At 45.6% G+C, this 23,600-nt stretch overlaps 1 protein-coding gene and 2 long non-coding RNA genes across 4 annotated transcripts in view; 1 reads left to right on the top strand and 2 right to left on the bottom strand.

The window, feature by feature from the left end:
* The window catches only part of LOC308460620, a 428,649-nt gene that overhangs the window by 391,903 nt on the left and 13,146 nt on the right, over window positions 1-23,600 (bottom strand). The gene's annotated exons all lie outside the window — the stretch shown is intronic.
* On the top strand, window positions 1,212-17,982 carry LOC308460582 (uncharacterized protein). Of its 2 annotated transcripts, none has more exons than XM_080977161.1 (6): window positions 1,212-1,668; window positions 1,867-2,753; window positions 3,334-3,404; window positions 4,251-4,294; window positions 4,429-4,496; window positions 17,717-17,982. In XM_080977161.1, the coding sequence occupies exons 2-6, from the start codon at window positions 2,667-2,669 to the stop codon at window positions 17,861-17,863; spliced, it is 417 nt and encodes a 138-aa protein (XP_080833287.1). In that variant the 5' UTR covers window positions 1,212-1,668; window positions 1,867-2,666; the 3' UTR covers window positions 17,864-17,982. The 2 variants fall into 2 exon arrangements, with proteins under 2 accessions (XP_080833287.1, XP_080833286.1); XM_080977160.1 differs by having other exon boundaries at window positions 1,855-2,753.
* On the bottom strand, window positions 3,690-22,966 carry LOC308460665. Its single transcript, XR_013978702.1, has 3 exons — window positions 21,709-22,966; window positions 20,415-20,563; window positions 3,690-4,160 (listed from the first exon to the last, which is right to left on the bottom strand). It is a non-coding gene; the product is annotated as an uncharacterized lncRNA (long non-coding RNA).

Here is a 23,600-nt window from a genome sequence, read left to right as displayed (position 1 = left end):
ATAAGTTCCTGTCTGTCATTTTCTGTAAATAACATCTGTTTCCCAGGCATTTGTTAGATGCTAATTAGTCTGGATTGTTTTGCAAAAGCATCACCGGCATGCTTGCTTTAAAATGCACAAATCAGATGCTAACAGACTGTATCTAAACTCCTCCATTGTTATCAACGTCCATCTTGCCATATGGCTTGCAGGCACATGATGTAGGTCTTGCCTCTCCTGCACCCAGCCATACTCTTTTCCACATTCCACAAAAATCTGCTCTTCTCGCGTCTGCGCGTGCGCGGGTCGCGATTCGCCGCTTCTGCGCATGCGCATGACATCATTTTGAGAGTCTGCGCATGCGCGAGTGGCGAAACCTGGAAGTAACCCGTTCCGTTACTTCTGGGTCACTGCGGAACGCAACCTGCAAACGCTCAACCTGAAGCTACTTTAACCCGAGGTATGACTGTAGTCACTTCCTTTACATCACGTGTGTTATTTTGACCCTAATCCTGTGCTTTTTGTTCACAGAAATACAGGTCCTCCTTGACAGCCCTCTTTGGAGGCTGAGGCTGGTCACATAAGGGGAAATCCACGCCCCTTCATACAGCGGTGGAGCAAGCCGATCAGGCGCCTGGGGCAGTGCGCGTGCCCTGTGCCCAGGGGGGGGGCAGCCTCCCACGGGGCGTGGCGAGCTGGGGCAGGATGCTCTGCGGGGCCTCCAAGGAGTCTGTCTGCCTCCTCCCCCTCAGCCGCCCTACAGCTGAGGGGGAGGCGTCGGGAGGACCGTTTGGGGCAGCGTGGAGCCTGCAGGTGCCCAAGCCACCATGTCACTCTCAGGAGAGACGCGTGGCTCGGGCGCGCTGCAGGCCCCGCGGTGAGTGTCACCCGGCATGTTGTCACCCCCCTCAGTGGGGGTGTCCCGCCCCCACCGCACCCCCTTCCTCTGCCCCTGATCCTGGCCCCCTTTCAAATCCCCCGTCTCTGTTCACACAGCAGGGCAAGGGAAAAGGACTTCTTTTGCATTTCCAGTTAGGCTCTCCTTGTCCTTGAATTGTTTCTTAAAGGCCCTTGCTTGGCCAGGTCCTTTTGCATAGGGTAGCCCAGGAATTCCTCTGCAGCTTGTATTTCTCCCTTCACATCCCAAATACTCCCAAACCCTACCATTTATTAATCTCTAGGGTTTAGTGGGTTCCCCCTCAATCTATAACAATAGTGTGTGCACAGCTGTCAACTTTCAGATTTGAAAATAAGGGATCAGCAGGCTCACCTGTCCTGGGGACAGTCTATGGGATATCTAACAATCCGGGATAGCAGTGGGAAGCAGCGGGAAACGGCGCTGGAATAAGGGAATTTCCCGCAAAAAAGGGGAAGGTTGACAGCTATGATTGTGTGTAATGTTGTAACTAAGGTAATTCCAAAGGGAATGTCGAGCAGGGAGGGAGGGAGGAAGAGAGAGAGAGGAATTCTGGTGGAGAGAGAAGATTGGAGGAAGCTTGGAAAGGGAGTTCTAATGTTGGGGGGAGGCAGTTGAGAGTGTTGAGAGTGGTGGGTTCTAGAAGGGGGGCTCTTGGTGGGGGACCTGAAGCTGGGCTGGGCTTAGGATCAGTAGGAAAGTCGACGTTGCCAGGGGCATGTGGCAAAGAGGGGCTCTGCCAGCTGCCTGGGAACAGAGTTCCCTGAATTTAGGTGAGCCACAGAGCCGGGCTTGGCTTGTATTCCTAATGCCCAGATGCCTCGCACCACCCCCTCCAAGCACCTGGGAAGCAGCTGAGTCCTCCTGTGAAACATAAGCCAGGGTCTCTAAATTTATGTCCCTGATATTTCCCATCTGTAACATCTTCCTCTGTTTTTATTTTCCTTTCTGTCTCCCAGATCCTAAGCCAGGCAGCTGTGGCGCCATGTAGAAAAATGTCGATCACGTCTCCTACCTAGGAAGTTATCTTTCCACAAGGGCCAACATTGATGCCAAAATCCAGCATCGCCTGAGTTCTGTGAGTGTGGCTTTCTCCCGACTGAAGTGCAGAGTGTTTGAGGACCGGGACATTCGCAGGGAAACCAAAATGCTTGTTTACAAAGTACTACAAAGGTACTACCAACCTTACTATATGTTTGTGAAACATGAACCACTTATAAATGCCATCTCCAACTCCTTGAAAGAGTCCATCAACAGCGTCTCTGAAAAATTTTACACATCACTTGGGAAGACAGGCGAACTAATACCAGTGTACTGGAAGAAGCAAAGATCACCAGTGATGAAGCAATGATTCTTCAACATCAACTTCGTTGGACTGGTCATGTTGTGCGGATGCCTGATGATCGTCTTCCAAAGCAACTACTCTATTCCGAACTTAAAAATGGAAAGTGTAATGCTGGTGGTCAACAAAAGAGGTTTAAAGACTATCTCAAGGCAAATCTTAAAAAATGTAGTATAAACACTGACAACTGGGAAACACTGGCTTGCGAGCGCTCCAGTTGGAGAACAGCCTTTACCAAAGGTGTCATGGGTTTTGAAGACACTCGAACTCAGGACGCAAGGGAGAAACGTGCTAAGAGGAAGGCTTGCTTGGCAAATCCACACCGTGATCAACTCCCGCCCGGGAACCAATGTCCCCACTGTGGAAGGACGTGTGGATCCAGAATTGGCCTCCACAGTCACTTACGGACTCATTGTTAAAACCGTGTTCATGGAAGACAATCTTACTCGGCTACGAGTGATCGCCAAAGAAGAAGATGAAGAAATGGCAGAAGGGGAGGCCGCTGTGGAAGTTGTGGTATGTTAATTCCATGAGAAATTTATTCCTCACATGTGCCAGGAGGTTGTGGTGCCAACCTGAGCGAAACAGGGTTGGGTGGGGGGGAGCAGGCCCATCTCTCCCCAGCCCTTCGCCCCCTCCTTCCAAGCCAGGGTTGGGCCATTATGCGCCCAGGCAGGAGCAGCGATCGTTGGCAGCCAGTGGTGACGTGGGCATGGGCAGCGTGGCAGGGGGGCTTGTTCTGCCCCTCTCCTTCCCTGAGTCAGCTGGCCATGCACCCTCACCAGTGCTCAGGTTGTCTCCGCTGTAGTTTGGGGGCAGGCCCCTCTGGGGGCCCTATGTCCCCACCGCAGGAGGGCCCTGCCTCCACTGGCTTGCCTTCCCCTGCGCTGCTGCTGAGCTACTATGTGCCACGCAGGAGGAGGGATATAGCGGGGGGTGGGGAGCAGGAAGGAAGCTGGGAAGGCAGATGGGGGGGAGAGAAAACATTGAGGGGACTGTGCCCCAGAGGAAAATCATTGGGGAGGGCCCACAGGACCCCTGTCCCCTAGAGTGGATGCCTATGCCAGGAGAATACAATGTCCTTCTTCCTTTGCAGGGCCATGGTTTGGGAAAGGCTCCGGCCAAGCAGCAGCCCAGCGGCGCCATGGGGAAACCCAAAATGTGCAGGTATGCTGGGACCTTCTGTGGCAGAGGAAGTGTTTCCCAGTCACCTTGCCAGCTGGAGGAGGAAGGCCTGATTTAGATATTCCTATAGTTTTACGGGGAGGGTCTCTCTGTGGTCCACCTGGGCAGGACATGAGGGGTGATTCTCTCCCATGCCAACCCCATATCCCAAGGCTGGGCCGGGGCAGTTTTAGGATGGCACGACCAGTGTGCTCACACTGGGCACCGCGCTGCAGAGAGTGCCAAAACAATGCTTAAGAACAAAGGGGGGCGTGCCGAATCTTATGGTCGTACAGGGCTCTGTTGACATTTGAGAGCCCAAAGTTCACCCTTGGTTGGGCACAGTTCCAGATTAATACCTGTGGCAGTCAAAATATCGCTGGTCTCCTCGCAAATTATCTCCTGATACCTTTTTGATTTTACCAGCCAACAATATTAATAAACCAATTTTATTACGGAAAACAGTATTCATTTTAATCTGTTGTCACGGGACCCATAGGCCAGTTCCTGCTCTGCCCATTGGGCGATGTGGCTCTGGTTGGGAATGCTTCTGTGGAGATGAAACGCGCCCCCCCCCATCATTCTTTCCTTCTTTCCTTCAGACAAAAGCTGACATGGTGTGTGGAACTGGACCAGGGGAAGAAGTGGCTCTCCTTGCCTTCTTAGCTCATATCTTTCTCTAATTTCTGCATCCCATGAAAACGTCCTTCCTGAGATTCTAGCCAACATCAACCAGTAGTCTCAGCTACCATAATGAACCTTAGAATAAAAGAGATACACGTTATTATCTATAGATTTATCTTGAAATCCTCCAACCAACCAGATTAACTGAGCTTGTTTCTTCCTTAGGAGAGAGGCCGGCCAGAACAAGGGGGGAAAGGCTCCCACTCCAGGTAAGTGGAAATTCCAGTTGAGTGCCCTATATGATAGAAATGCTTCCTTTCCGTTTCCCCCCTCCCTCATGTACCAGTCTGATGCTAGCACGTTGGGAACCAGGCGCTTGCTGATTGCTCTGTTATTTTTGCAGGGAGGGAGCCTTCCCCCAAAGTATACCTTGTTCTGACCAAATCCCTGGAGAGACGTGAGGACCCTCAGGTACTGGGGCAGAGGGAAGGAAGGGGTCTCCGAGGAGTCTGCCTGCCTCCTCCCCCTCAGCCACCCTACAGCTGAGGGGAAGGCAGCGGGCAGACCGTTTGGGGCAGCATGGAGCCTATGGGCGCCCAAGCCACTGCGTCACTCCGAGGAGAGATGTGTGGCTCGGGCACGCTGCAGGCCCCGCGGTGAGTGCCACTGTTAACAACCATTCCACCTGTCATTGGCCACACTGTCCTTGTGGCTCTAAGCCCCAGAGTAGGCATTCTGTGGGAATGTTGAGGAAAGCCAAAGAGGATATATTGATTAAATATTATCCCTCCTCATGCTAGTGAGCAAGTAGCAGAGCACATTCCGTTGCACACTGCTGGAAGCAAGTTGATGGATTCGTTAGAATCATTTAAGTTAAGCAATCCAGTCTGACTTGTCCAGATTGGATTGTTCCTGGTAAACTTCCCCTTTAAAAGGTAAAGGGACCCCTGACCATTAGGTCCAGTCATGGCCGACTCTGGGGTTGCGGCGCTCATCTCGCTTTATTGGCTGAGGGAGCCAGCGTACAGCTTCCGGGTCATGTGGCCAGCATGACTAAGCCGCTTCTGGCGAACCAGAGCAGCGCACGGAAACACCGTTTACCTTCCCGCCGGAGTGGTACCTATTTATCTACTTGCACTATGTGCTTTCGAACTGCTAGGTTGGCAGGAGCAGGGACCGAGCAACGGGAGCTCACCCCATTGTGGGGATTCAAACCGCCGACCTTCTGATCGGCAAGTCCTAGGCTCTGTGGTTTAACCCACAGCGCCACCCGCATTCCTTAATTTCCCCTTTAGTACCCTATTAAAAACAATAATGACACAACAGTCTTCTTTTAAAAGTAATGATAAAGTTTACTTACATTCAGTTCACAGTATTGTCCTGAAGGCAGGCTTTATCTTGTAGTTACAGTTACAGTTGTAGAGAAAAGAGGTCTAAGCTAGACCTCAGACTTTCTACCTTGTGGCTTCCATCCTCTGTAAGGACGAGCCATGTGCTGCTGGCTAAGAGCCAGAAGAGAGGAAGATGGCTGCATGGCTAGCCCTTTTATAGGGTCTGCCAGGGTCAGGCCCATCTACCTGGTCACACACAGGGGGATGAGACTCCAGAGCAGGTATGACAGGAAGTCCTCCCTGTCTGAAGCCACATTGTCCTGAGTGTCCACTCTAGGCAACAGGAAACATTGTATTTGACTGCTACGGTGATGATACATCCCACACATTCGTTTAGAACAGGTGTGCAGTTTCCCCCTGGATACTAAGTGCTTATCCTGACTTCTGCTTGCGCCGTGCCTTCCAGGCGCAGGTCTGCACTTTAAAGCGGGGGGGGGGGGCACTTCCCCAGGGAAAATCCATGTTTTACCGCTGAATCAGATCCATTCACAGAATCCACAGAAAACTTGATTGTCATTTGCTCCAGTTCAGGGGGAAACAAAACAACAACAATACTCAGACATAGAGCTTTAAAGCATGCGTAGGCAAACTAAGGCCCGGGGGCTGGATCCGGCCCAATCGCCTTCTAAATCCGGCCCGCAGATGGTCCAGGAATCAGTGTGTTTTTATGAGTAGAATGCGTCCTTTTATTTAAAATGCATCTCTGGGTTATTTGTGGGGCATAGGAATTCGTTCATTTCCCCCCCCCAAAAAAAATATAGTCCGGCCCCCCACAAGGTCTGAGGGACAGTGGACCGGCCCCCTGCTGAAAAAGTTTGCTGACCCCTGCAGTTTAAAGTATGGTCCTGTACCGAGAAATGCACCCCAAAAGGAAGTCTGGATGAGCCCTTAAGACACGGATTTCCAAGTATATAATCATCTGGAGTGGAATTCATCCATTTTGGGGAAGCAGAGGAGTTGCTGAACTTGCACAGGAATGGCCATATGCATCACTGTCGCTATTCCTCCTTCCTGAATCTAATATACCGTTTGGGGTTGTGTGCCAGAAATTACATGCTTGGCTTCTAAGGGCTAGTTCATATATATGCACATCACTTGCTTCACCCACAGTCCATATTTATGTGTGAAGCTCCTGTATACGTACACACATACACGCACACACATGTAATCATAGGTGGTCATCAAGTGATGAAGGTCTGTTGAATAAAAAGCAAATACAGTGGTACCTCAGGTTACATACACTTCAGGTTACATACGCTTCAGGTTACAGACTCCGCTAACACAGAAATAATGCTTCAGGTTAAGAACTTTGTTTCAGGATGAGAACAGAAATCGTGCTCCGGCGGCGCGGCAACAGCAGGAGGCCCCATTAGCTAAAGTGGTGCTTCAGGTTAAGAACAGTTTCAGGTTAAGAACGGACCTCCGGAACAAATTAAGTACTTAACCCGAGGTACCACTGTATTGCCGTAATTTAGCGTTGAGTCATGCAGGCCTGCAACATTCTCCCAGCTGCATTCGCGCTGGTTGCTCTCCTGGCAGAATTAATCTTGAAAACATTCACATGCTCACCAAGGAATGTTCACCTCATAAGAAGCATCACCTTGCATACTTTTCTGTCTCATAAACTTGAAGGTCAAATGAAACATTCATTGACAAATACAGAATATGAAACAGTCTCAAATCCATGTGCTAACAGCCCACGAAAGGGAAACAGATGGGGCAGTGAGTCATGCGCCCTCCGTTTATGGATCTTTGGGGACTTTTAAGGCAAAGCCCTGTGCTGGTCACTGAAAGGGGAGTATTCATGTTCATTTAATTCAGATTTCCATTCATAGAGGGTTAGCTGGGGAAGTAATTTGATTGCCAGCATATAATGGTAGAGTGAAGAGCTGCAATTTAAAAATGAAAATGCAGTCTCTAAGACCTTAGTAACAGTGAGGATGCTTTCTGGATTAAGCTAAAGCAATGGCGAACTTTTTCCATTTTGCCAGTATCCTTTTTACGGATTTTCTTCCATGGTAAAAATTATACATTCCAAAAAAAAATACAGAAGAAACAAAAGATTTCCAAACCAAAAGACTGGTTTATTTACCAAATAAACAAATATATATAAACCCTTAAATTCCTAAAGAAGACTTTAACTCAAACCTCTCTTGTATCTGCGATACATTGACGATATTTTTATCATCTGGACACATGGTCAACAGACCCTGGACACCTTTCACCAGAAATTTAATGATTTTCACCCCACAATCAACCTTACAATGAATCAATCTATGCAAGAAATACATTTTTTGGACACTACTATAAAAATACAGGATGGGCGCATGGATACCACCTTATACCGTAAACCAACCGACCGACAAACATATCTACATGCCTCTAGCTACCATCCCAAACATACCAAACAGTCCATTGTATATAGCCAGGCACTACGTTACAGCCGCATCTGTTCCAATTCTACAGACAGAGACTCTCACCTAAGAGATCTACAGCAAACCTTTTCAGAACTAAAATACCCAGCAGATGAAGTTAGACAACAGATCAACAGAGCCAGACTTATACCCAGAGAGAACTTGCTGCAAGACAGACCCAAAAAAGAAAATAACAGAACACCTCTAGTCATCACATACAGCTCCCAAGTTAAAACAGTACAACGCATCATCAGAGATCTACAACCTCTCCTGGACAATGACAGTTCTCTTTCTCAAGCTCTGGGAGGAAGACCTTTCATTGCCTACAGACAGCCACCCAATCTTAAACAACTCCTAACCCACAATAATACTACAACCAGACTTAACACGGACACTGGCACCAGAGCCTGCAATAAACCCAGATGCCAACTTTGCTGCCACATACACCCGGACAACACCATTACTGGCCCCAACAACATCACACATACCATCTCGGGACTATTCAATTGCTCATCATCTAACATTGTGTATGGCATCAAATGCCAACAGTGTCCTTCAGCTCTCTATATTGGACAAACAGGCCAAACCTTACGCCAAAGAATAAATGGACATAAATCTGACATCAAGAATCACAAAACAGAGAAACCAGTAGGAGAACACTTCAATCTCCCAGGACATTCTATACAAGATCTCAAAGTAGCTGTTTTACTACAAAGGAATTTCAGAAATAGACTGGAAAGAGAAGCTGCTGAATTGCAACTCATTACCAAACTTAAAACCATGGAGAAACCTGGTTTGAACAAAGACATTGGATTCTTATCCCATTATACATGACTAAGCCATTTCTCACCTTCTCACCCCTTGCCTTTTCCTGTAAGACCCATTACAGTCGTTAAGAGTCGTCAGCAGGCTCATCTCAGCTATCTGCCAATCTCCCATTCCCACCACCCTTCTGAGTAATACCCCTCCCCACCTTCTCACTATATAGAAGGATCTGGCAACTTCTGTTTCAGTGTATCTGAAGAAGTGTGCTTGCACACGAAAGCTCATACCAAGAACTAACTTAGTTGGTCTTAAAGGTGCTACTGGAAGGATTTTTTTTATTTTGACTATGGCAGACCAACACGGCTACCTATCTGTAACTAAAGAAGACTTGTATTTTTTAAATATTTTTGTTAATTCACAATTACTTAATTTCTCCATGTGACTTCCAACCTCCTCACTGAGGGTTCATCCTTTTTTTATTCTTATTATTATCACTGCTTCCATATTCCTTCTCTCCATTTCTTTCTTTATTCTATCTCATGTGTTATTTATCTAACTTGCAAATTGAGGAGTTTAGTCAAAGCATGTCCAGGTTTTCACTTGTGGACAATGTTTAATTAAATATTCTTTATAAATTCCCCATCCTTTTTTTTTTTTTTTTTTACCTTCGAGTTGGCTGTCTCCTAATTGTCTCTGTCAATTTTGCTAATTCGAGATATTCAAACAATTTCTCCTGCCATTCCTCTTTTGATGGTATCATTTCACCTTTCCATTTTTTGGCGGCCAGTATTCTCGCTGCTGTTGCGGCATATAAGAATATTCTTCTTTTTTCCTTAGGAATCTCTGGTCCCAATATTCCCAAGAGGAACAAGGCTTCTGGTTCTTTTGTGAAAGTTTGTTTGAACATTTTTAAAAATTTCCTCGTTTATCATATCCCAATTTTTTCAAATTTTAATGCAGCCCCACCACATATGAACTTCTTCCATTTTGATTTCTCTTCTGAGAAATCCCTGTACATGGATCACAGAGACTTTAATGCCAAAAAGGATCCTACTGGTCTTTCTCACAGGCCTGGCTCCAGGTTTGGGTGGGCCCTGAGCAGGTTGCTTATCCTTCCAAGTGTCCTGATTTTCCAGGGACAGTCCCAGAATTACAAAAGCAACCCTGGCTTCTGATTGGATCCTGGAATGTCCCTATTTCCCCTGCCAGCACCACTGCCACCAAGCTCAAGGAGGAAGATGAGCCAACACTTGTCCGGAGCAACGGCAGTGATGGCAGTGGTGCCTGTGTAAGAGCATCGCGTTACTTCTCCATAGTCTCTCCATGGCTGTCGCTGCTGGTCCCTGGAGCAGCTCCTGGTTGCCCTCCTCTGCACATGTTCCAGCTTGTCAACATCCTTCTTAAATTGTGGTGTCCAGAATTGGACACAGGATTCCAGGTGTGGTTTGACCAAGGCAGAATAGAGGTGTACTATTACTTCCCTTGATCTGGACACTCAGGGCCGTCTTAAGCATATCCAGTGCCGTGATGCAAAGCTCCCTCCAGCGCCCCCCCCACCGTTTCCCAGAGTTTTTTTAAGGAGGACGGCGTTGCTGGCGGGGCTGGAGGAGGCGGGCAGCAGCTGGAGGGTGGCTCCTCCAGCGGGGAAGAGGCGGAGGCTGGACACACGGTGCCTCCTGGTTCAGCTGGCCGCTTCGTGCCGTGGTCATGGCAGATGGAGGCTCCGGGCGTGGCGCACCTTCAGTGTGGCATGGCGGAGGCGGGCAAGCTGATGCCAGGAGGCGCCACGTCCAGCCTCCACCTCTACCCTGGTGCCCTCCAGAACCTGGTGCCCTGGTGCCCCGTGCCACTAGTCTCTATGGGTAAGACGCCCCTGACTATGTTGCTGCAGATGCAGCCTAGAATAGTGTTAGCTTTCTTCTTGCTGCTGCATCACACTGTTGACTCATGTTAAGCTTGCGGTCAAGGGAGATGGCCTTAAATTCATAATACAATCAGGATTTATGACCTGGTGAAAAATTGTATATTAAACCAGGTAACTGATGAATTTCAGAATCCCTGCACTCTGCTCCAATGGGCACAAAACACTTGTTCCACTTTAGGGAGGGATAGGCTTTCATACAGGCAACTCTCAACTTTCTGGGCATCCATCCTCCACTGTGAGCATGTGCTTCCTGTACTCATTAAATTTATTTTTGAAAGCATCCTTGCATGGTCAGGCTACTCAAGTGTGTGTGTGTGTGTGTGTGTGTGTGTGTGTGTGTGTGTATACGTCTACGGTGGGAGATCTAGCATATGTGCCTTTCCCTCCATATCCACATGTATACAAGATTGGGATCTTGGCTTTTCCACCTTTGAATTTTCCTAGCTGACAGTATAATATATCAATGTCATCCTGAGAGGGTAGCTTGACAACAAACAAAGTAGTGGTAAGCAAAATAGACATCAGATATTTTTGCATCCATTTCTATGTGTAAATGAACCCTCCAGACTAGCTTTGGCTCTTATTTACGCTGTTGTTGACTTGCAGAAGTGGCTCTTCCATGAGGTGGGAGCCTCCACGGGTGGATTTTTCAGCACCAGCTCAGGCCGCGGAGAGGGAGGCTCAGTTGCCAAATGCGACACAGCCCATTTGGAAGTTCTCTTTTGAAAGCCCCAGTGAAGTGTGAGCAGTTTATTTCAGTGAGGTTTGTGCAGGACAACTGTGCAGGGGTTTTGTGACGCTCCTTGTTACTTTATGGAAGAGCTGTGCCCTGTTAATTTTGGGGTCTTACTAATATAGTGGTACCTCGGGTTACAAACGTTTCAGGTTACAGACTCCGCTAACCCAGAAATAGTGCTTCAGGTTAAGCACTTTGCTTCAGGATGAGAACAGAAATCGTGCTCCAGCGGCGCGGCAGCAGCAGGCGGCCCCATTAACTAAAGTGGTGTTTCAGGTTAAGAACAGTTTCAGGTTAAGTATGGACCTCCAGAACGAATTAAGTACTTAACCCGAGGTACCACTGTACGTATAAAGTTTGTTGCTGAATTTCACCTTTTGTGATTTCTGATTAGGTGAATCATTAAGGAATTTTGACCGAGGAAAGAAGAGTCTCTCTCTCTCTCTCTCTCTCCCTCTACACACACACACACACACACACACACTCTGTGGGGGTCATTGCATCCCTAGTAAGCTTTAGATTCCTGCTACGTACTGTATTCTCAGTAAACCTTTCACTACAATTTAGGCCTCTACACTAACCATCATAACTAAAAGGTTTCCTGTGACGTTCTGACTTTGTTTCACAAAGAAGCAACAACCAACATGCCATTAGCTTCACAATGAAGCTTGTTACCTAATACTTGCCTGGATATGATCACAGCAAAACAACCCTCAGTTGCTGCTTTTGCCCCTTAGGTTGGCTGGAGGGTATGCATGGCAACAACTCGAGAAAGACAAAAACTCATTTCCAAAGGGAGAGACTCTAATCTTATTCCTCAACCCAGTAACATTGGCCAACTTGGATCACCCCTGCCTTGAAGAACAACCTTAAACCTTCATGCACAAGGCAGAGCTGATGTCTTTCTGAGCATGTGCGGATGAACTGTAGTCAAGATAACAAAGGAGCATCAAAAGAGGAGAGTTGCTTGGACAATTTTGTGTGTGTGTGTGTGTGTGTGTGTGTGTAAGAGCCTGCTTGAAGGCAGCATCTTTGGTCACCAGCTTTGAATACTCCAGAAGCAGTGACAGGCTTCTTGCCATTTGCTCCTAAGTTGGCCATCTAGCTGCAGCCAAAGCAATCTAATGGTACGTCTGTAATGGAAATGGCATTTCACTATAGCCATAAAAACTTGACCTCAGTACAAAAACTATGTACCAGCCCAATTTAATCCCTTCCACAACTTGGGAGGTATTAAAACTTCACAATGATAATTGTTGGGAAACAGCTACATTTGCAAAGAAAAGAAAAGAAAAGAAAAGAAAAGAAAAGAAAAGAAAAGAAAAGAAAAGAAAAGAACGCCTTCCTTTAACCTCAAACTTCAGAATGGCTCAGCTAATTTTGCTTGAATGTCATAGAAAGAAAAGAAAAATTATCTGCCTGAGGCAGACATAAAGGCATGAAAAAATTTCACTCAAATACTTAGAAAGTAACACAAGCAGGGAAAATAGCACCAGGGCTTTAGACTAGTAAGAGTGAGGCAAATTGAACCGTAATAGCAGGTAAAAACAAAACAAAAGACAAAAAAATGTACCTGTAAGACTAGATAGATATGATATAGATATAGATATAGATATAGATATAGATATAGATATAGATATAGATATAGGATTTATTATGGTATTATGGATATTTAAAGGTAAAGGTAAAGGTACCCCTGCCCGTAAGGGCCAGTCATGTCCGACTCTAGGGTTGTGCGCCCATCTCACTTAAGAGGCCGGGGGCCAGCGCTGTCCGGAGACACTTCTGGGTCACGTGGCCAGCGTGACAAAGCTGCTCTGGTGAGCCAGCACCAGCGCAGCACACGGAAACGCCGTTTACCTTCCCGCTATAAAGCTGTACCTATTTCTCTACTTGCACTTAAGGGTGCTTTCGAACTGCTAGGTGGGCAGGAGCTGGGACCGAAAGATGGGAGCTCACCCCACCGCGGGGATTCGAACCACTGACCATACGATCGGCAAGTCCTAGGCACTGAGGTTTTACCCACAGCGCCACCCGCCTATGGATATTTAGGAGTCAACTAATTGAAAACACAGTTTGACAAGCGTCATGATAAGAAAAGCCCTCTCTTCGTGACCCCATGGACCAGAGCACACCAGGCACTCTGGCTTCCACTGCCTCCGGCAGTTTGGTCAAACTCACGTTGCTAGCTTTGAGAACACTGTCCAACCATCTTGTCCTCTGTCGTCTCCTTCTCCTTGTGCCCTCCATCTTTCCCAACATCAGGGTCTTTTCCAGGGAGTATTTTCTTCTCATGAGGTGGCCAAAGTATTGGAGCCTCAGCTTCAGGATCTGTCCTTCCAGTGAGCACTCAGGGCTGATTTCCTCCAGAATGGATAGGTTTGATCTTCTTGCAGTCCATGGGACTCTCAAGAGTCTCCTCCAGCACCATAATTCAAAAGCATCAATTCTTCGGCGATCAATCTTCTTTATGGTCCAGCTCTCACTTCCATACACCACTACTGGGAAAACCATAGCTTTAACTATACAGACCTTTGTTGGCAAGGTGATGTCTCTGCTTTTTAAGATGCTGTCTAAGTTTGTCATTGCTTTTCTCCCAAGAAGCAGGCGTCTTTTAATTTTGTGACTGCTGGCACCATCTGCAGTGATCATGGAACCCAAGAAAGTAAAATCTCTCACTGCCTCCATTTCTTCCCCTTCGATTTGCCAGGAGGTGATGGGCCCAGTGGCCATGATCTTAGTTTTTTTGATGTTGAGCTTCAGACCATATTTTGCACTCTCCTCTTTCACCCTCATTAAAAAGTTATTTAATTCCTCCTCACTTTCTGCCATCAAGGTTGTGTCATCTGCATATCTGAGGTTGTTGATATTTCTTCCAGCATTCTTAATTTCGGCTTGGGATTCATCCAGTCCAGCCTTTCGCATGATGAATTCTGTACATAAGTTAAATAAGCAGGGAGACAATATACAGCCCTGTCATACTCCTTTTTCCAATTTTGAACCAATCAGTTTGTTCCATATCCAGTTCTAACTGTAGCTTCTTGTCCCACATAGAGATTTCTCAGGAGACAGATGAGGTGATCAGGCACCACCATTTCTTTAAGAACTTGCCATAGTTTGCTGTGGTCGACACAGTCAAAGGCTTTTGCATAGTCAATGAAGCAAAAGTAGATTTTTTCCGGAACTCTCTAGCTTTCTCCATAATCCAGCATATGTTTGCAATTTGGTCTCTGGTTCCTCTGCCTCTTCTAAATCCAGCTTGCACTTCTGGGAGTTCTCGGTCCACATACTGCTTAAGCCTCCCTTGTAGAATTTTAAGCATAACTTTGCTAGCGTGTGAAATGAGTGCAATTGTGAGGTAGTTGGAGCATTCTTTGGCACTGCCCTTCTTTGGGATTGGGATGTAGACTGATCTTCTCCAATCCTCTGGCCACTGCTGAGTTTTCCAAACTTGCTGGCACTTTGAGTGTAGCACCTTAACAGCATCATCTTTAAAAAAATTTAAAAGTTCAGCTGGAATACCATCACTTCCACTGGCCTTGTTATTAGCAGTGCTTTCTAAGGCCCTATTTTAGGCCAAATATGTTTTGGCTATGAGACGATTCCCCAGTAAAGATTGTACTAGGTTTTACTGAATCCAGGGGGACATTCTGACCACTAGGCATAAGATTGTCATTTATGATTACTAGTGTGGGCCTATTCAGAGATTTCATAGGTTTACATTTAAAATGTGAAGTGTGGGTGTGCAAACCTGATGTTTTAAAATACAGGTATCTGACAGTTACACTCACTAGAGAGCAACCTAGGGTGCCAACCTGAATAAAATATTGTGGGGGCCCAGGTATGCCCCGCCCAGTGCACACGCACCATTTGAATGGGAATGCCCATCAACTTTGTGAGGGCCTGGCCCCCTCAAATACATTATTGTGGGGGCCAAAGTGCCCCCGGCCCCTAGGAGTTGGCTCCTACGCTAGAGAGCCAGAATTGATGGTTGAGAAACCTTGATGAGAAACCAGGATCTCTTGCTGTATAGTTTTTTAAAAACAGAAAATGCCTGAAATAGCTAAATAAATATGCACCTCCATAAACTTGGTTGCTAGCTTTGATCACTTTATATATTAAATGAATATTGATGAAAATGTCTGGCTTTTCTGCATTGATCCAGATACAGTCCATATCGCTTGCTAAATGAAAACTTGAATATCCAAATGGATACTTCATGTGTGGTTCTTGAGCCTGAGGTAATGACCAAGCATGTCAATCCCACTGATCATCTGTTCAGGACAGGGGGGCCAACTTGCCCCCCACATTAACCTCCCAAGTTTGTTGCAGCCGCTGCCTGGCTTCTGGGCTGCCGGGCAGAGGCTTAGGCGCGTGGAGGGTGCCTGGCAGTGGTGGGGGCAGTGCTCCCCTAAATATTGGGGGGATGCTGCCCCCTGTCCTGCCCCAAAATTTGGGGGGAGCTGAATCCCCTTCTGCCCCCTATATCTGGCGCCACTGGTTGAAGAAGAGAGAAACTGGATTCCATCTGCTCCACTCCCTTCTCCCCCCCCCAACAGCTGTTTGGTGGGATTTCAGACTTGCCCCCCTTAAGGGCTGTGTGTAGCATGCATCGCAACAGGCTAGAAACAGCAGTGATGGGGGTAAAACTATTCAATCTGCATATATGGATAAATCTACTGAATTTGCACTTCTTAAGACAATAGATAAATTTCCATGAGGTTCAGAGCAAAGTGCAGGGTCAGCGAAACATGAGTAAACAACCAAATAAAAAAGTCTTACTTGTTTCTTAAAGCTAGCCACAGTAGGAGCGGCCCATGTTTCCCAAGGGTGGGGGTTTCAGAATCAAGAGGCCACTACCAAAAATCCCTTGCCCCATTTCACAGACCCTCCAAGTGTCCCTATTTTCCAGGGACAGTCCCAGATTTACGGACGCCGTCCCGGTTTCTGATTTGATCCTGGAATGTCCTGCTTTTTGTTAGGATGTCCCTATTTTCGTCAGAGAAATGTTGGAGGAGATGGGGGTTATGTGCTCCCCAAGCCAAGGAGATATAACCTTTAGACGACATCTGAAGGCAGCCCTGTATAGGGAAGTTTTTTCTAATGTTTAATGTTTTATTATGTTTTTATATATGCTGGAAGCCACCCAAGATGGCTGGGGCAACCCAGTCGGATGGGCGGGGTATAAATATTATTATTATTATTATTATTATTATTATGTTTAGTCATTTAGTCGTGTCCGACTCTTCGTGACCCCCTGGACCAGAGCACGCCAGGCACTCCTGTCTTCCAGTGCCTCCCGCAGTTTAGGACATCCCTATTTTTATCGGAGAAATGTTGGAAGGTATGATGTCACCATTGCCCTAGCATCTTGTAGAGATGGGATCATTAGAGCTTCTCCAGCGGACTTCAGGGCAGTAGACAGGCATACAGGGAGAGGCATTATTTTAGGAACCTGGAGCTCAGGAAGGGGCACCGACTTACCTCTCCCATTGCGAGGACCCAGAGTCATGTGACGTCATTCATAATGTCACGTGTGCCTCCCCCCCCCCCCGCACATCCCACCACACCCTCCGGTGCACGACTGCTCACCCAGCAGCGGGGTCTGAGGCACGGGGAGGGTGATATTCACCACCCCTGCCAGCTCCCGAACACTCACCCAGCGGCGGCAGGGAATAGTGGCCCCTCAATATTTGGGGGGGGGGCTCAGCTCCCCCCAAGATGTTAAACGACAGCTAAATGGTCATTTAAATTTCCACTCCCCGTGACCTAGATGATAAATTGCTGAACACTCAAGAATATATAACAGAGGGAAATATGGGCATCACAAACCATTACTTGCTTTGTGTCTTGGTGTAGAAACTGGCTAAAAATAAACTTTGCTAAGAGGGAGAATTTTAACGTTATATGATACTAAGACCAAAGATCAGGTTTAAAGAAGTTGAAGTTATATATTTCAATATCTTATTAAAGCTAAAGATTGGGATTAAAAAAGTGGAAAAGAAATTGCTGGACAAACAATTTGGATTGGAATACAAAAGAGGGAGGTATGAGGAAGTCCAGAAAATAAGTAACTAAAAAAACGGAAATGGAAAAGAGATATTGTTTTTAATTGTTATGTTTTCTGTTCTTTTATTGTTGAATCTTGTTTTTTTTGTGTGTTTTTGTTATATGTATTGTGTATGTTTTTCTTTTCTTTCTTTGTTGTTCAAAACTTTAATAAAAATTATTTTAAAAAAATAAATAAATAAACTTTGCTGAATGAAAGTTGAGTAGTTGGGATCAGTCCCCCACCAGCCTTAGGAGGAAGAATGAGTAACTCTGTCTGATTTCGGTGTGAGCTGTTCATCTCCAGGGTGAAGGAAATATGGATCACAAATTTCTGAATGCTTTAAAATAAACAAATGACTGTGAGGACTTAGCCTCAGCCAAATCACCTCACCCCTCACATTTCTCTCCAGGCTAAGCTGGCCCAAGACCATTTGCCACCTGAAGGAGAAAAAGAAATGGCGTCCCTGCTCATGTCACGGTTCCTGGTAAGCGAGAATGGTCAAGTTATACTAGCACGTGATGTAGAAAATTTCACAATTGCCTCTCCTTGGGAGTAAAACTACTACCACTACCACCATTTATTACTACTGTTATTATTATTCAGACTAATTGCTGCCTTTTCATGGCACCCAAAATCAGCTGCTTGAGGCAGCTGCTTCACTCTGACCAGTGGCAGGACTGACCCTGTGTTTATCATCTAAGTGCTATCATGTTTATTATTATTTTTTAAATGATTTTTATTGAAAATTTTAAAATTACAAAAGAGAACAAAAAAGCAAAAAAGAAAGAAAAAGCAAAGAAAAGACAAACCACAGTCAAACAATACAGATTAATAAAAATCAAAATCAAAAAATAACACAACACAATTAAAAAACAAAAATATACCACAAACATTTTTTTAAAAATCCAATATTCTCATATCTTTAACTGTCATTACCTTCTTTCTTTGACCTCCTCCTCCTCCCTTTTTTTGTATCCTGATTATTAATTGTCACAGCAAATCCTTTCCATATTTCATAATATTCTGTCATTACTTTACCTTAATCTATTTTAATCTTATCTTACTATGAAAACCTTAAAACTTAAAACTTAAATCTTATTTTTACCAATTTCTCATAACCATAATATTCTTACATAATTCTTTAAACATTTTTGCTAAAGCCAAATAATTTCGTTCCAACATTTTTCTAACATTCATCAATTTAATAAAACAATCATAATAAAAGAAATAACAATCCAATCTTCATCCAGCGTCTCTTCCTCCTGGACCCGGGTTTTGTCAGTCCTTTCTATCCCATCAATCTAGCGCATTAACCTGGTAACCTTATGTCTGAGGCCCTTAAGTCTCTTCCATGTGCCTTCCGCAGCTCTTCTTCATATTTATAGCTGTATTTTCCTTTGTCTCCTACTTCTTTCACTCTTGGGAACTCCAGCTTGAGAATGCTTTTGACCCTTCTCGACAAATCAGCCCCTTTTCCATAGTCCCCACTAAGCTCCATGTGGTATTTAAGAACATGTTTCAAAGACCCTCCAAAATTGAGAGCCCCCACAACCCCAAACATCTCACGGCCCATTGCCAGACTCGAAAAGTCCAAACCTCCCTGCATAGGGGGGTCTATCCAACCCCCCATTTCCAAACCAAACCAAACTTTATCTTTCCAAATCTGGCTTTTTCCAAATTCATTTGTCAAATCCAAGAATTCATGTTCCTGCTGGGCCGCAGCTCCCTCCATCCCTGGCGCCCAAGATTCAGCAACATCCTCTTCCCTCATCTGTTCTGTCAGGGCACACTCCTGATCTAATTCCTGGGTGGGCTCTATATAATATCCCACTGCCTGTCCAAAATTTCTAATCGCATCAGTCATAAAATCCGTCTTCTCATGTAGCTGTTCCAGTAGGGCACTTGTTTTACAGAAAGCACTCAACAGTGCTTCTGAATACATTGTCCTGCAAGGTCAGAAGTCTATTCCCACGATCGTAATCTGTAACAGCTGCGAGCTTCCCGATTCAAAATTGGTTACAGTTTCACAGGCTCCCTCTAGGGGAAAAACTTCTGCTTGTTCTTTTCTTTTAAAAACAAATCTAACAACAAAGTTTCCTTTTTCAGATATTTTGTCAATATTTGTTCCTTTAAAATGCGAAGGGGAACAATGGAATCACTATGTATCTCTTCCTTTAGCTATCTGTCAAAAACGTTTGTCTCTGGTCAATGAGCTTCAAAGAACGTCAGTCCTGACACCCCGCTCCAGGATCAAGACGGTGGAAAGTTACTTTACTTTACACTCACTTCTGCAGGTTTAAACAGTCCAGAAAAAATCCCCCCTCTTCTCCTGCTTCCGAAGGGGGTTCCACAATTTTAAATGATGAAAGTTAATCCTTTAGAAGCGATTTTCAGAACTTTAGTTTGCTGTGTCTTTGCTTTAATCTATCTACAAAGAAACGGAAGGCTGACTTCCTGTTTAAACCTTCCCGTTTCAGTGCCAAATTAAATTAAACTTTTAAGTCCAGTTTTCCTTTCTGCTCGCAAATCCTTATTTAGAGTCCAATTGTCCGAAACTTAAGTACTCACGGGTGGTTGTTTTAAAAGCCAAATTGTCCCAGGAAAAAGGCAGCGCTCTCCGGCAACGGCTGTGCGGCTTCGCTCCACGGAAGAAGCAGTTGACTCTCAGCACCGCGCCACTTCCCCCTCTTCGCTCCGGAGCCCGTTAGTGGGTTCCTTTACGGGTTGGGGGGCGCTAAAGGTGCCCGCCGAGTCCCATGGTCACAGGCTTCATCCGCCTGTGATTTTTGAATGGGTCCCCGCTTCGCCGTAGCGGAAAAGACCCGATTCCCGTGGAGCTGGTCCCTCCATTCAGAGGGAATCCGCCATTGCCGATGGCGCCACCCCAGAAGTCTAAGATGATGTTTATCATCGCTGCTATTTTTCTAGAAAAAGAGGTGCCGGAACTCACCCTGAACACCTCTCTCATTTTCTTAGAATGGCAATGATGCCCACCTGATAGGTGCTGGAACTGAGTCCTGGCGAGTTCTGGCTGAAAAAAAGCCCTGGTCATCAGTAGTTTAGACTATGCAATCTGAGCTATACAAATCATAAATTGCTGGATTTACCGATGTGTTGAAATCTGCCCCCTCATGACGCTTGAACAGTTTTCTTCCTGCCTTCCTAGCTTAGGTCACTTCCAATATTGGAATTCCAGGCACGAATTCTAGGCATCCCAAGAAGGGCTCCCTCTCCTCAGCCACGGCATTCAGTACCTCTGAGGGATAAACACAATGTTAAGCCAGTTCCCTCTGAATTCACTTCTTCATATTCAAAAAGTTATCTGAAAAACTGCTCTATCTTCAAGAATAGCTGGAATGACAGAGGCTTGAAAAAAGAATCTGATAGTCCAGAGCATTAACATCTTTGAACCCTTGGTGCTTCAGAAATCCAAAAGAGGCAAATCACATTAAAGCCTGCATTTCGGGTAGCGACAAAACCAAGCAGGAGCAAATTCCAACCAATCTCATTTTCAAGCAAAGCAGTTTCAGATAGTGATGAGGCTGAATACTGAATAGCTGTTGATGTGATATTCGTTCCAGCAGGGAAAGCCCCTGGGCACTGAATTCTTTACTTCAAAATACACTATTTTGTTTGAGCAAATTGCTTAATGGAACTCTTTCTAAAAAGAATTCTGTTACCCAAGCGCACTAAGGCAAAATGCTTGTATCAGGTTTGAAAGTTGAAAGCTTGTTGGATTCTAAAAAGATAATTTAATTCATACTAGCGATGAAAGAGGATTACCAGAAGCCTACAATGCCTAGCTGATACTCTAGGCAAGTTTCCCCCAAAGTGTTACCTGTGGGGCCACCTGCAGAGACATCCCACTGCACCCACAAGTCACTGTCAATCCTTCACTCTTATTGGGGTACACTAACAGCAACCCCCACTGGGTTGAAAGGGATTTTTTCCTTCTTTCTAACATCAATTTTAGGGTTTGCATATTCCGCCTTCAGAGCAGCAGTTTTGCCTGTGTAATAGCTGTTTCATGGCCCAAGAAAGAAGAAGAAACACACACAGAATTAAATTTTTAAAAATACAAGCAAGGGTGAATAAGGGCCATTGCTACATCACTGTTATGTTAGGTTTGCCATATCTTGAAGAGCAAAAAAGAGGACAGCTTGAGCCACTGCAACCCAAGCTGCGCATGCCAAAGCAGCCCAAGCCGCCGGTTCCGATGCCGGCACCCGAGCCAAAAACCCCCAAAAGAAAAGAAAGAAAGAAACCTAAAAAGCCAGACATTTCCTTTAAAATGTAAAAATCCCTCCAGATGGGCATGCTGGCCCCCAAAAAAGAGGACATGTCTGGGATTTCCCGGACATATGGCAACCCTGTGTTATGCAGCAGGCTAGATTTGATTACCTGAACAAAGGAAGGTCAGATGGAAATGAGGTGTTTTGCTTACACTGTGCTACACTGAAGGGCTTTAGAAGCGATTTCTTAATGTCGCATCTTCAAATGACCCTTTTCCACATCAGTGGAAGCAGAGGAGCCCTGCACATTTTTTGTGGAACCTCAGAGCGTTGCAGAGTATTCTGGAACCTTTTCCATGGAAGGGCGCATTCTCAGGATGACAATGACCTCACGGTTTTCCTCTGCAGACTGTCCCTTAGAAAGAGGCCCTCACTTCCTTACTGCTGGGCTGGGTGTGAGAAGATGGCAGACCAGCTCTTTTGGAGAAGTTTGCCTGCCATTGCCGAACTCTTAATAAGCTTCCTACGTGGAGAGCCAGCGTGGTGTAGTTAAGAGCGGTGGACTCGTAATCTGGTGAACCGGGTTTGCGTCTCCGCTCCTCCACATGCAGCTGCTGGGTGACCTTGGGCCAGTCACACTTCTCTGAAGTCTCTCAGCCTCACTCACCTCACAGAGTGTTTGTTGTGGGGCAGGAAGGAAAAGGAGATTGTGAGCCACTTTGAGACTCCTTAAGGGGATCTGTCCAAGGAAAGGATTTGGTGACATATTTTACAGGGATATATGGCCCCATCCTGACTCACCCTCACAAGTTTACCATACTCAGTTTATTAGAACTGCCAGAATGGCCAGACGTCATGCCCAATCAGATTAAGAGGCTAATCGTAAGCCAACTAGCCAATAAAGCTCCAGGAGAAGACATGATCCCAATGGAGATCTATAAGATAAGACCTGATTTCTGGTCACCCATTTTTGCAAAACTGTTTTCACACATTAACAGCTCAGGTCGCATACCAGAAGGGTGGAAGCAGAGTATAATTGCCCCAATATATAAAAAGGGTGATAAGAAAAGCCCTGCCAATTATAGACCCATTAGTTTGTTAGATGTAGCCTCAGTCTAAACTATATGCCAGGCTCCTTCTTGGGATACTAGAAGAATGGGCAGATACAAATAAGGTGATATCTGAAGTCCAGGCAGGTTTCCAAAGAGGGAAATCCACATTGGATCAGTGCTTTGTGATGAACTTTCTGCTATGTAAATACATCCATAATTTGAAGGAAAAATTATATGTCGCTTTTATTGACCTAAAGTCAGCTTTCGATACGGTCCCAAGACACGCATTGTGGCAAAAATTGGAAAAGACAAATATAGACCTCCGTCTATTATTTCTCATCAAAACATTATATACTGACTCCTTAAGGGGAGTGAAAGGTGAGGTATCAAGTCCAAACTCTTCCAAAGACCACCCAGGATTCCTAGGAACACAGTTTGAAAATGACTTTGAATTATGAATTCATACCCTCCAAGTGTCCCTATTTTCCAGGGACAGTCCCAGATTTACAGAAGCTGTCCCAGTTTCTGATTTAGTTCCAGAATGTCCCACTTTCCCTTAGGACGTCCCTATTTTCATTGCAGAAAAGTTGGAGGGTATGGAATAAGATGTCCCCAGGGCTTTCTTTTCCCCAGAACTCAGTTATGGCATCTCTCAGGTGGGCGCTATTGCCATTATAAGAGACCAAGGGAGCCGTTGATGGTGAGTTCCGGCACCTCTTTTTCTAGAAAAATAGGGTATGAATGTTGGAGGGTATGAACAACAAGCAACTGAGACCAAGATTAAGTGCAGAGAAGTTCTGTAACTGTAGAGGTGTTTGCTTGCTGTGATAAATGCTTTGCCTAAAACTTGCAGTATTCTCTGAGGCTCAGGAAGGATTTTTTAAAAAAGAGCACTCAATCAGACTAGGAATCAGTGTGCACAGAACTGAGGAAAAGCTTCCAATGAAAAGAAGGAAGGAAAGCTGAAACAAATTGTGTAGGGCCAATTTCACGACTAACATTAGAAATT

Source organism: Podarcis pityusensis (genome assembly GCF_964106645.2).
Source record: "Podarcis pityusensis genome assembly, chromosome: 13".
Taxonomy (NCBI): domain Eukaryota; kingdom Metazoa; phylum Chordata; class Lepidosauria; order Squamata; family Lacertidae; genus Podarcis; species Podarcis pityusensis.
The sequence above is the reverse complement of the archived record's forward strand: the minus strand, read 5'-3'. Positions and strand labels throughout refer to the sequence as shown.